Below are 13639 nucleotides of genomic sequence, written 5' to 3'. Positions count from 1 at the left end.
TCCACTATAACAGATAATATTCCTCCTTCTCAAGTATGGAAGAAAATTAATCAAATGAGAGGAAAAAATACACACACAAAAATTCCAGCTATTTTACATAAAACTAATTTAGTTACGGATGACCAAGAAATTGTTAACGTAATTGCCGAAAATTTCTATCAACGGTTTAAAAATAAGAACATACCCAAACAAGCAAACCCTTCTGTACAATATCCTTCTCAATCACTCGAATTTGACTCTACTGTCTTAAACACTCCTTTTACACTTCAGGAATTATTAAATGTTCTTCCAACTTGTAAGAATTCGGCTGCAGGTCCCGACAACATCCCCTTCGTATTCCTCAAAAATCTCCCTACCTCTGCCATCAAAAGACTTCTAATACTCACATACTTACAACATAATATGGACCGATCAAAAATTTCCAACATTATGGAGGGAATCTATCGTTATACCAATCAAGAAACAAGACAAGTCGTCTACTAACCCAAATTCGTACCGTGCTATTTCACTAACATGCACCTTGTGTAAACTCCTAGAAAAACTAATAAACAAAAGACTAATATGGTATCTAGAAAAATACAAAATTTTAGATTCAGCTCAATCTGGATTTCGTCCGTCCCGAAGCACGGCTGACAACTTAGTAATGCTACAAACAGAAATCACAACCGCTTTTCAAAACAAACAAGATTTAATAGCAACATCATTTGATATCGAGAGCGCTTTTGATACTTTACTACATTCTACTGTATTAACCAAATTAAAGGAATACAATATTTCAGGAAATACCTTATCTTTTATCGAACAGTTTCTCTCTTGTCGCCGCTTTAAAGTATTAGTTAACGGAAAACGGAGTACCCCAAGGTTCGGTTCTAAGTTCCACTTTATTCATAATCAATATCAATGATATTTGCAATAATATTCATAGCCCAGTGAAGTATAACTTATACGCAGATGACCTCATTTTATATTGCCGCGGTAAAGATACGTTCACAACTACAAATTTAATCCAAAATGCAGTAAATGAACTAACTTCTTGGTCTTCAAATTTTGGTATTAATTTCTCTGCTGAAAAATCAAAAGTACTCAAATTTAGTCGAAGAACACGTAGCATTATATCACCTCAAATTACATTAAATGGTACTCTGCTCACGGTATGTAATGAACACAAAATACTAGGTTTAATATTTGATAGTCGACTAACATGGAAACCACAGATTACAAATGTCAAAGTTAATTGCTCAACCAGATTAAATTTATTAAAATCTCTAACAAACCATCACTGGGGAGCTGATGAGGACGTCCTAATTAAGGTGTACAGATCTCTCATTCGCTCTCGCTTAGATTATGGATGCTTTGTATACATGTCAGCATCAAAGTCTTATGTAAGAACCCTTGACACTATTCAGAATACCGCATTACGAATCTGTCTTGGAGCTTTCAGGTCCAGTCCCACCGAAAGCCTTCGTTGCGAGGCAGGTGAACTTCCTCTTTCACTTCGTAGGCAACAACTGCTTCTGACATACTTTGCTGGGGTGTCTTCTAATCGAAACAACCCTGTATATGAGCTAATTTGTAAACCCTATAACTGCACGCCCAATAATAAATATCAGACACTACCTCAAATTTTACTTCCTCTTTCACGACCTGTTGATTTATCAGGAACAGATACTCATATAATATCATCAACTCCTCCCTGGATTAACAATATCCCAAAAATTAACCTTTCGCTTAACAACTATCCCAAAAATGAAACCAATAGCCAAATTCTGAGACAATCGTTCCTAAAGCTGATCAACACAAACTCATACGACGAGATTCTCTACACAGATGCATCTAAAACTGCGACAGAGGTTGGATATTCTGTAACAACTGCAAATACTGTTCTTCAGAAGTTCTGCCTTCCAGCATCCAACTCCATCCATACAGGAGAACTAAATGCCATCCTCCAAGCGTTAAAATGGTTATCTAGCCAAACTAAAGCCAAAAACATTGCAGTATGTACTGATTCGATGTCCTCCATCGACTCAATTAAAAATATATACTCCAACATCCATTAGTTTACGCCATACACGAAGAAACAAACCGTCTCATTTCTTCTGGAACAAATATAACATTAATCTGGACTCCTTCACACGTTGGAATTTCAGGCAATGAGACCGCCGATACTGCTGCAAAAGAAGCAATTACAGCCAAATCAGACATCAAACACGTTCAACTAGCATCAGATCTAAAATCACTTTTCAGTTCCCAAATCAAAAAATCCTGGCAAAACCAATGGAAGAGATCAACCTCGAAATTATTTAAAATACAACCTACTGTCGAAACCTTTCAGCTACCTAACTTAAGCAGAAGAGACAAGGTAATCATCCGCAGGTTGAGAATTGGTCACACACGGTTGACACATGGACACCTCATGGCTTCAGAGACATCAAGTGTTTGTGAAAAGTGCAGTGAATCTATAACCGTTCAGCATATTCTCACTCAGTGCACCGGGTTCGAACAAGAACAAAAAAAATGCTCGATACAGGGTCTTACGAATGTGATCCTCAGTGACTTGAAACATGTTCAGAATGTACTTGACTTTCTGCGTGAAACAAATATGTACTATAAAATTTAATGTTTCTTTTTATTTATTTTCTCTCTATTGTAAACAATAATCTAATGTAACAACTTATGTAACAAAATTGGCCCAGTGTCAATAACCTTGTTGTTGAGACACAATAAACAAAAAAAAAACATATTCCAATGTTCATCACTTTACGATTTGGCAGACAAATCAGAAGATGAAGATGCAGTTGTCAAAACTTTAAGCGCATTTTTCTCAAAACTGCTTTTTGAAATGCGGTGGACATTGTAACTGAAAAACTACTGGACCGATCTACCTGAAATTTTGCATAGATTTTCTTTAGACATTTCGTGAGGTAACAGCGTCGAGATATTTTTCGTTTTGTGCTTATTTTTTGTTCAACAATATTAAATCTGTTGGTTTTCACAAAATTTTTATCAAAAATTTCGTATTTTTGACTTCTGAGTGATACCAAAAATTCAAAAATCATTAAAAATAAAAAAAACTCGACGTTGTTACCTCGTGAAACTCATAAGCTAATTAAATATTTTTGAATTTTTTGTTTCGTATGATCCAGTGATGAGTTCTGATGTCCACCGCAAAATCCATTTTTTTTGAGCTGCCTGCCAAAATTTGTCGCCAATGGCTTATTTTTCAATATTTTGGATTGAATTTTTTCTTAAATATTCTTTGAATTGTACTTAACATGTTTATTTAATTTAAAAATAAAATAATTCTACCATAGTTTCGAAAAAAAAATCACAAAAATGTGCTTGGTATGTTGATTTCAAACCATACCCCCCCTTAATATATAAACAAAGAAACATTTACTTTATATCAATATGATCCATGATAATAAGATTTTTTGGAGAATGTTTTATTTTCCTCAGAAATAGTAAAGCAAAATAAGTACTATAAATATAAGTGTTACTATTTTGTTAGAGACAAGTATTTAGAAGTAACAAGTACGAAGAGTTGTCTTTTTTTAGCTTGCAATGATCCATCTTCAACATCAGATAAATGGATATCTCGAAGCAGTAACTGGATGGGACACATTCAAAACACATTAAATGCTGCTTGTTTGGTGGCCCAATGCTTAGATAAAGATGGAGCTTCAGTACTTGTCCATGGTTCTAATGGACAAGACAGTACCTTAATTGTTAGTTCCATAGCTCAGGTGATTCTGAATCCAGATTGCAGGACAGTTAGAGGTAAATTAAAATGAATTTTGTTCTTTTATTTTAGTAATATTACTACAAAAGCTGGAAAAATTAAGTGGAACAAGAGAGGGAATATGTTAAACCAATAATTAAAATGTATTTTATAACATTAAAATGTATGTTAAATCTTATGTTTGTATGGGATTAGCCTCAGTTAGGTTGTAATGACAATTAAATATTTTACCTAAAAATACTTAACGTTTCGATTTCCACTCCGGAAATCGTTATTAAAAGCCAATTAAAACAAAAATGAACGGGTGTGTACAACCGCCAAGTATTGTTATTGAGATTATGCAATATCCCAGTCAACAAATATGTATTGTACTTGGCCTATGATGGTTGTAGGCAACAGCCAGCTTCGGTTGGAAAGATATGAGGTAAATGTTTTTATGCTCTCTGATACATCAAATTTTGAGTATTCTGTGTATTTGTGCAATAAATATATGTGTTATGTGATTTTATGTTTGGGAGTGTTCCTAAGAATGAGTTTTTGAGGTAAAAAAAGTTGTAAGTTAAGTTTTTATGTATTGTGTGTTGAATATGTGTAGTGTATGATAGAGATAAGTGCTTCACATTTTCCTACACTCTATTGTTGGTATTTTTTGTTGTTCACTCCTAAGTTTTAGAACCCTTTTAAAATTCAAGTTAAATAATAGTTCGAGAAGTGAGAACTGGCACAATACGTGCTCACAAATAGAAAAGAAAGAATTCAGAAAAGGTTCAAATTATGTTTATCAAATATATTCCCGCTTTGTTATAAAACTATAAGTTTTACTAATAAATTTTGGAACAAAAAGTGAAAAATAAGTTATTCACTTTAGAAACTATCTATAAACATATAAGCTTATTAATAAATAATATCGTGTGAGTGAGAATATTATAAATTAGGAAAATTTTTATTCTGAAGGTGTACTTATGCATTTGTACTGTAACGGACCAAGAAATCACTTCATGTGATAATGTGCTGGTCCTAACACCAGAATAACCCAAGGGCCTCGTTGCTCAGAGTCGGGAGCGTAAAAAGGTGGTACGAATTCAGACCTTGAATAGGGTAGCTGGGACATAGAGATTAGACCAAAACAAAACAAACAAAACGGAATACATATGACTAGAAGTTGGGTGCCGTTTAAATTTTTACCACTTTTATAAAGGAAATACATGAATATAAAAAAACATACCGGTAAAAAAAGGACACAAAAAATTAATACATAAAAATATGGAATTTATACTGGACTTAATAAAAAATAGTAAATTTAAAAAAAAACTTTATTTATGATACTCAATAATTTTAATATGTATAATATATACATGTCATGTACCTACTCTTAAAGGTGTTTTCAAAAATAACATGCATTATGTGTAATATCCTATTAATGGGACCGTGGTCTCTGATTGAACTAATTGAAAATGTCAAGCGCAAAATTTAAAGAAAATTAATAAAAAAATGAAAGATAATGTCTGGATTAGTAAGTTAAATTTGATAAATGAAGTTAATTAGACCTTGTCCACGGTGAAACCAATAAAAAGCTTTTCGTGTTTTGTTTGTAACTAAAATAACCTATTATTTCTATATTTACAATCAATACATCAAAAAAATCTTTGTGAATAAAAAATTGTCCTTTAATTCTACAATGAACTTTATATTTGAAAAATAAACTGTACGTAAAAGAAAGTCTTTAATCACTCAAAAAAAGGTCGTTGACATGGATTCAAAAAGGGCCAAATTAGTTTCGATGGCACGTTTTAAGATGATTTACTGACCTGATAATCGCAATGGGTCGGCTGAGAGAACAGCTGGTTGTCAAAGCAGACAAGTGATAGTGGCTAAAGTTGATATCTCTAAATTGCCGTACCCCGATGGGACCTCTTTAAGAGAAGAAAAATCTGTTTTATCTTTGAAATGAATCAAGAAATCTAAATAACTTACCAAGTAATGAGTAAGCGGCACGACACTAAAAATGGTAGGGTCATTCCATATCAACTAAACACACCTAATTTCCACCCCCTCTTCAGATTTGGTTATAATTTGGAATATTCACAGTGGCTAATAAGGGAAACAAAAATACAAAATTTTAAATTTTTATCTCAAGCCGTTTTCAAAATATGGTAATGTTTTCCAAAAAGGTCCAAAACACCGCGACCATACTTTATTAGAATGGTTGTAGAAGCTGACCTGTTTGAGCTATGGTTTGTTTTTTAACCAAAAGGAGTGATTCAAATTTACCGCGCTGTATTGCTTGTTTGTAATTGGTCCAACCGCAGGCAAGTTTAATCCACTGTTATAAAATGTTGACACTAATGACATTTATCAAATTTTGACACTAGTGACATTTCATAGGTTAATTAAGTTATATCGGCGATTTTTGTGTTTTCTGTGTTATTCCTTTAATTTTTAGATTGTTAGTCTGCTTTTATATAAAAAGCAGTTTTTTTAACTCTTTAGCGACGTATTAATTTAATATAATATTTATGGATTACCGTTGAGGGCCGACTAGATCAACCAAAAAAGATGTATTTGGTTATTATTCTAGTGACTTTCTTGGGTGTGAATCTGTCTTTTTCGTTTACTCGTCCTGGTTAAAAAATAAACTATAGAATGCTGGTAGTGGTGTCATTTTGCAGCATTTTTAAAGCTCTTTACAGTGATATATACAGCATGTTGCTACGATAAACAAGTTTTTCTCAAACAAAAAAAATATATTTTGATTAAATTTTTTTCCAAAAAGTACATAATTTAAAATTTTCATAATATTCCTACAAATACATAGTACTGTTGTTAATAACATATAAAATTTTTATCATGGGATGGTGATGGGTCCAACATAAAAAAAAATAAATTTCACATATACAGTATGGTGCAAATGAAAGGAATAAATTCGTAATGTCGCAAGCTGGCGACTTTAAGGAAAAATCCCAAAACAGGTCGATTTTTATTTTTAAATTGTAATTTTTTGGCACATTTATCATACTAGTGACGTTATCCATCTGGGCGTGATTACGTAATCGATGATTTTTTAAATGAGACTATAGGTCGTGTGTTAGCTCATTTGAAATACTATTCAATTCTCTATTCAGTAATATAAATAATAATATAATTATTTATAGAGGGTGGCAAAAAAGCTTTTTTTTTTAATTAAATTAATTGACAAAAAAGAAGAATGTATGTAATTTATCTGTTTCTGGCAACAGTAAAATCTATTTTAAATTAAATAAATTACATACATTCTTTTTTTTTTCAATTAATTTAATTTAAAAAAACTTTTTTTTGCCACCCTGTATAAATAATTATATTATTGTTTATATTATTGAATAGAGAATTGAATAGCCTTTCAAATGAGCTAACACACGACCTATACTCTCATTTAAAAAAATTACAAACAAATTACAAAAAATTGCAATTTAAAAATAAAAATCGACCTGTTTTGGGATTTTTCCTTAAAGTCGCCAGCTTGCGACATTACGAATTTATTCCTTTCATCTGCACCATACGTTATGTGTGAAATTTATTTTTTTTTGTGTTGAACCCATCACCGTCCCATGATAAAATTTTTATGTTATTAACAACAGTACTATGTATTTGTAGGAATATTATGATAATTTTAAATTATGTAATTTTTGGAAAAAAACTTAATCAAAATATATTTTCTTTTAGAAAAACTTGTTTGTCATAGCATCATGCTGTATATATCACATTAAAGAGCTTTAAAAATGCTGCAAAATGACACCTCTCCCAGCATTCTAGCTCAATCAGGTCAGCTTCTACAACAATTATTCCAATAAAGTATTGTCGCGGTGTTTTGGACCTTTTTGAAAATTTTACATAACCATATTTCGGAAACGGTTTGAGATAAAAATTTTAAATTTTGTATTTTTCTTCACTTAATCACCCACTTTGAGTACTCTAAATTTTAACAAAATCTAAATAGGTCAGGAAAAAAATTAATTCAAAGTGTGTCGATTTGACCTGGAATAGCTCGGTACTATACTTTACTACAACAAACGCCCTGCTTCGGACGTCAGAAAACACTTCGCAATTAGACTGAACTGTTCAAAAGCTAAAGACACTATGTCAAACCATATATGAATCTGCCTTTTTATAGGCTCGGGGTATGTAATTAAATTCGTGGGAAAATTGAGGGTGTATTCGAACGGGGCTCTTGGCTTGGTACTTGACTTATCAGCTTGTGAAAGTTAAAAAAAAAACAACGTACCTTTTCAAGTTTTATGTGTCTAGTCTAGGATAAGGGTTTTACTGTAGATTAAACCAAAAAGAACCGTGAGAAGTTAATTCATGGGAACTTAGAATAATATTATATCGCATACTATTTACATGCAAAAAAAATGTAAACGTTATAGTACTATGTTTAATTCTAGGTCTTCAAGCCCTAATAGAGCGCGAGTGGATACAGGCAGGTCATCCTTTTCAAACGAGACACCAGAAGTTTTGTTTTACAAGCTCTAGGTCGAAAGGTATCCAGCCGACATTTTTGATATTTTTAGACTGTATCCATCAATTGCATTATCAATTTCCAAGTAGTTTCGAATTCAAGACTGATATGTTATTCTTGCTTTTTGAGCATTCCTATTTTAGTCAATTTGGTAAGTTTGTAGCATCCACATCATAGAACTATATATTTTATCTAACAAAAAAGAAAATAAAATCCAGAGAAATACAATAGAAGTGTTGTCTTTAAATGTATTGAAACATTCTCACTAATTTTTTTTTTTTTTATTTAAACAAAAATGACCCTGCATCAACTGCTAAGAGTTATTAGCAGGGGGTACAAACACAAATTACAAGTAGTCAATTTCTTACAATGTATACCTATACAACTTAAACATATTCTATTAAACACTGTAGAATTTAATGTCTTTCAAATATTTCAGCACTTGGTTGAACTGGCAGCTTAGTACATCCTTCATGTTGATAGAGAGGTTATTTTTCCTTCTTTCTTGGGTGTATGTTTTGCATTCTAACAGAATATGTTTCACAGTAATTTGGATCTTGCAGTTTTGGCAGAAAGGGATGGCTTCTTTATTTATTAAGTGAATATGGGTTGGTATAGTATGTCCTAATCGCAGTCGAGTTATTATCACTTGTTCACAACGTTTGAGTGGGAGTGGTAAGGTGGTGCCGACCGTTTCTATAACCTCTTTTAATTTGTTGGATGTGGAATTCCAGTAATTCTGCCATAAGCTGGTAATATGTTTTTTGATGGAGATTTTATGGTCGTTTCTTGTTAGCATGTTTGACACAGGGATGCTTTCATCTAGTGCAGCTTCATTTGCAAGTTGGTCTACTGCTTCGTTTCCCTTGATTCCCACGTGTGATTGCACCCATAAAAAAGTTATTTTTATGTTTTTTGTTGATAGTAGTATGAGTTCATTTTTTATTAGCATTATAATTTCATTTGATGGATACAATTGCTGTAAAGCTTTTAGTGTACTTAATGAGTCAGATATTATAATGTAATGAGGTGCGGATTTTCTTCTGCAAACTTTCAGTGCCTCTAAAATAGCCAGTGCTTCTCCAGTAAATATGCTACAACTCAGAGGGAGTCGTATTTTAAAATGGTCTGTTCCATGTATGTAAGCCGCTGCTAGTCCTGATTGAGTTTTTGATGCATCAGTGTAGATATGTTCAGAATTTGGATATAGGGATATTATCTCATGGTATGATTGATGTATTACTGTTGGGTTAGTGGATGTTTTGGGATAGCGAGTAAGGAATGTATTTACAATTGGTGGACTAGTTGACCAAGAGGGAAAATTTTGGGTTGGATTTATGATGACACTAAACTGCTCACAGTCGTAATCACTGAATTTTAATCTTTCATGAAAAGGGAGTGTATTCATAGGTTTATTTTTGTAATTACTGATAGATTTAGGTTTTAAGATATTTGAATGCATGTGATTTTGATGATTTGATGATACACGAGTTGCATAATTTAATGACAATTGTTGCCTTCGTAAGTGTAAAGGTAGTTCGTTAGCTAATACTTGAAGGCTATTGGTTGGGCTAGTTCTAAATACGCCCAGAGCAATTCTTAGTGACGTTGTTTGAATTGAGTTTAGTTTTTTTAATGTAGTTTTTTTGGCAGTATCATAACATATTGAGCCGTAGTCTAATTTGCTACGTATAAGTGATTGGTATAAGTTTAATAGGGTTCGTGTATCTGCTCCCCACGCACGGTTTGAGAGAATTTTCAGGAGATTTATTCTAGATTGACATTGTTTTTGCAAGGTATGTATATGGCTTTTCCAGTTTAGGGTGCAATCTAGAGTTAACCCCAGGCAATTTATTTCGTTTGTTTCTTTTAGAGTATGTCCATTTAAAGTTAGATTAACGTTCTTTATATTTTTCCGTTTGCTGAATATTATGTACTGTGTTTTTTCAGGAGAAAAATTAAAACCAGTTTTAAGTGACCATTTTTCCAGCGTGTGTAAAAACTTCTGTAGTACTTCAGCAGCACATTCCACACTTCTGCTTTTGTGGTAGATAATCAAGTCGTCTGCGTATAAATTGGCTTTAATCGGTAATCTCATTTCGTCCAAGATGTTATTTATTGCAATGAGAAACAATGTTGGGCTTAAAATGGAGCCTTGAGGAATTCCATTTTCAAGAGATCGTGGACTAGAGTTATAACCGTTAGCTCTTACTTCAATCTGTCTATGAGTTAAAAAATTTTGTATAAAAGCTAGTGTGTGACCTTCAATTTCAAATTTTTGTAGTGTTTTTAAGATGTTATATTTCCATGCAGTGTCGAATGCTTTATTGATATCAATAAAGACAGCTAGTAATTTTTGATTGTGTAAAAATGCTTCATGGATTTCAGACTCAAGCGACACTAAGTTATCGGTAGTGGATCTGTCTTTACGAAAACCACTTTGATAGGGGGATAATAACTTTGAGTTTTCTAGATGCCATACTAATCTGTTATTTATAATCTTTTCCATTAGTTTACACATACTACATGTCAAGGAGATTGGACGATATGACAGGGGATCGTCTTTAGATTTGTTGGGTTTAAGAATTGGGATGATAATTGCATGGCACCATATCTTGGGAAATATATTATTGAAAAATATTGAGTTAAATAGGTCTAGGAGGATAAGTTTAGCTGATTCTGGAAGATTTTTCAAGAAAATAGGTGGAATATCATCTGGACCGGAAGTAGTATTTTTAAGGCAATTTAGAGAATAATCAAATTCTTGTTGAGTTATGATTTCATTTAGGGGCGATTTGCTGTCATGGATTGAAATTTTAAAGGATTCTTCATGATATTTGTATTTAATGAAATTTGAGTTTAGGTTGCTATCACTAGAATTTAGTTGATACACATCGGCTAATACGTTAGATATGTCTTTTTTGTCGGTAATAAGATTATTATTGTAAGAAAGAGTATTAATATTGATGTAGTTGTTTGATCCTTTAAGGTTTCGGATCTTTTTCCAGATGGTTTCGATAGGAGTTGAGGGGTTTATTGAGGCAACATAATTATGCCAAGACTCCCTTTTGCTTTTTTTAATTAAATATCGAGTTTTTGCCCTAAGTTTTTTAAATTCCAGGAGATTAGCATCTGTTTTATGTTTTTTAAGAATATTCAGTGCGTGTTTGCTTGCAGATAATGATTTTGCAATCTGATCGTTCCACCAGGGGACCGGTGTCCTATTACAAGTTTTTGTTTTACCGATAGCTTTATGTGCTGCCGATATAATTATATTATTTAATGTAGATATGTTTTTGTCAATATTTCTATATAATGTGAAGTTGTGTAGTTTTTCATCAATATACTGCTGAAAAAGGTCCCAATTAGCGGTTTTTATTTTCCACGTCTGGTAAATTGGATGTGTTGTTTCTTGTTTGTCATTTATGATGTCAATTATGATTGGAAAGTGATCACTGTCATATGAGTATTTTAGTGTCTTCCATTGTAATATAGTTTTCAGTGATGGACTGCATAGTGAAATATCAATAGATGAAAGATTCCCATTGTAGGAATTAAACCTGGTGGGTTCCCCAGTATTCATAAGTATTAGATTTGAATTATTGATTGTGTTTTGTAATAAGTTCCCGCATTTATCTGTTTTTGAACTTCCCCAAGTGGTGTTATGGCAGTTTGTATCCCCTAATAAGATTAGTGGAGGCTGTATCTGATGTAGTAAATTAGTTACCTCTTGTATTTGTCTCTCATGTGGGTGTGGAATATATATATTACAGATGTTTATTTTCATTTTGTATATGACCTGAACTGCAACAGCTTCGAGATTGGTATTTAGATTAATAGGCTTAGCTTCAATATCATTTCTGACAAAGATAGCCACGCCCCCACTGGCATGTTCTGTACTTCTATTTTTTAGAAAGGGAGTATAATTTTTTAAGTTTATTACAGAATTCTCTTTGAAGTGAGTTTCTTGTATACACAGTGTTAGTGGAGAATATTTTTTAATTAATAGTTTGAGTGATTCGAGGTGAGCGAAATACCCATTTGGGTTCCATTGAAGAATTAGTGATTTATCCATCGGATTTTTCGGTCTCTTCCGTTGAAGATTTGTGAGTGGGGTTAAGTTTTTTCTTTAATCTGGTGATGTTGTTTTTTAATTTAGAGTTGTGAGAGTAACAATGAATAAAGTTAAGGATATCTGTTAATTCGGAAGGTTCGTTTGAGTAGTTCTTTGAGATTGTTTCAGGATATTTAGCATGAAGAGTATTAACTAGGAAGTCGCATATTTCATTAAAATTTAATGTGAATGGGGGTGACCGGTTTTCAATTTTGTCTTTTATTAATTCTAGAGAACAAATAATGTCGTCGTCAGAGGTTTTAGTTTGTTTTTTAGGTTTTTTTAGTTTATGTGTGATAGGAGCAGCAAAGATTTGTGAGTCTGTTTCTGGGTTATTTTGGTCAATGTCAGGTGAGGATAAGATTTGTCTTTTAACTTGAGTAGATACTTGAGTAGGTTGTTTGTTAATATTAACTGAAGGTTGCAGAGTTACAGTTTCGGTAGGATTATTAATATTATTTAGATTTGATGATGTTGTTTCTTTTGGTGAGGAGGGTAGACTTATGTTTTCTATAGTTTCAGTTATGCTGGCGTTCATTTCCATGTTTTGTTGTGTTTCAGGACCTCTATCCTCTGTTTCATGTGTAGTATTTGGAGAGGTCTCTGAGGGTACGTTTGAGGAGTTAGCAGTTGTTATGATGGGACAATCTGTATCGTTATGTCCAATAGTGTTGCACTTAGAACAGTTTAGTCCATCAATAGAGAGGAATAAAGGATAAGTTTTATTGTGAAATACATTGAAGGAGTCAGGAATGGAGGTGTTATCCAAGGGAGAAATAAATATTTGCCTTCTGAAGCTTAGGACGTGGCTATATTCGGTTTCTGGCATACCCACTCTTAGGAAAGTCATCTTGGAAACTGCAGCAATGCCTAATTTTTGTAATTCTGTTTCAATGATATTGTTTGGAATTGAAGGACATGCGTTAGAAATTACAAGTCGTTGTGCTGGTGTGATTAGTCTTCTTATCTCTATTTCTGACTCATTTATGCTAATATATTTGTGGGAATGAAGAAGCATATCGACTATGTTTTTGGTAGAGAGGTAGATACATATTCTGTTGTTTGGAATTCTAGATGCAAACAAGACATTACGTGGACCAACCAGTGATCCAATTGCTACGATGTAATGGTGAATTTTGATGCCTTCTATACTGGAGAGTACTACTGCTTGGTCCTCTGTTGGGTGTTTGAACGTATTTACTACATTGGAATAAGTGTTTTTTGGTGTATTTGGTGTATTTGAAGTAGAAGTAGTCATGTTGTTAATTGAAGTCATTTTTATTTTGTTTCC

General features: G+C 32.7%; 1 protein-coding gene across 1 annotated transcript in view; it reads left to right on the top strand.

Moving 5' to 3' along the window:
• Positions 1-13639, top strand: part of LOC126882101 (myotubularin-related protein 9) — a 94120-nt gene that overhangs the window by 60951 nt on the left and 19530 nt on the right. Inside the window, exons 4-5 of the mRNA XM_050646949.1 lie at positions 3556-3777; positions 8161-8385. Coding sequence (XP_050502906.1) covers positions 3556-3777; positions 8161-8385 — 447 coding nt within the window. The remainder of the gene's footprint in view (positions 1-3555; positions 3778-8160; positions 8386-13639) is intronic.

The sequence above is a fragment of the Diabrotica virgifera genome, chromosome 3 (genome assembly GCF_917563875.1).
Source record: "Diabrotica virgifera virgifera chromosome 3, PGI_DIABVI_V3a".
Lineage (NCBI taxonomy): Eukaryota > Metazoa > Arthropoda > Insecta > Coleoptera > Chrysomelidae > Diabrotica > Diabrotica virgifera.
The sequence above is the reverse complement of the archived record's forward strand: the minus strand, read 5'-3'. Positions and strand labels throughout refer to the sequence as shown.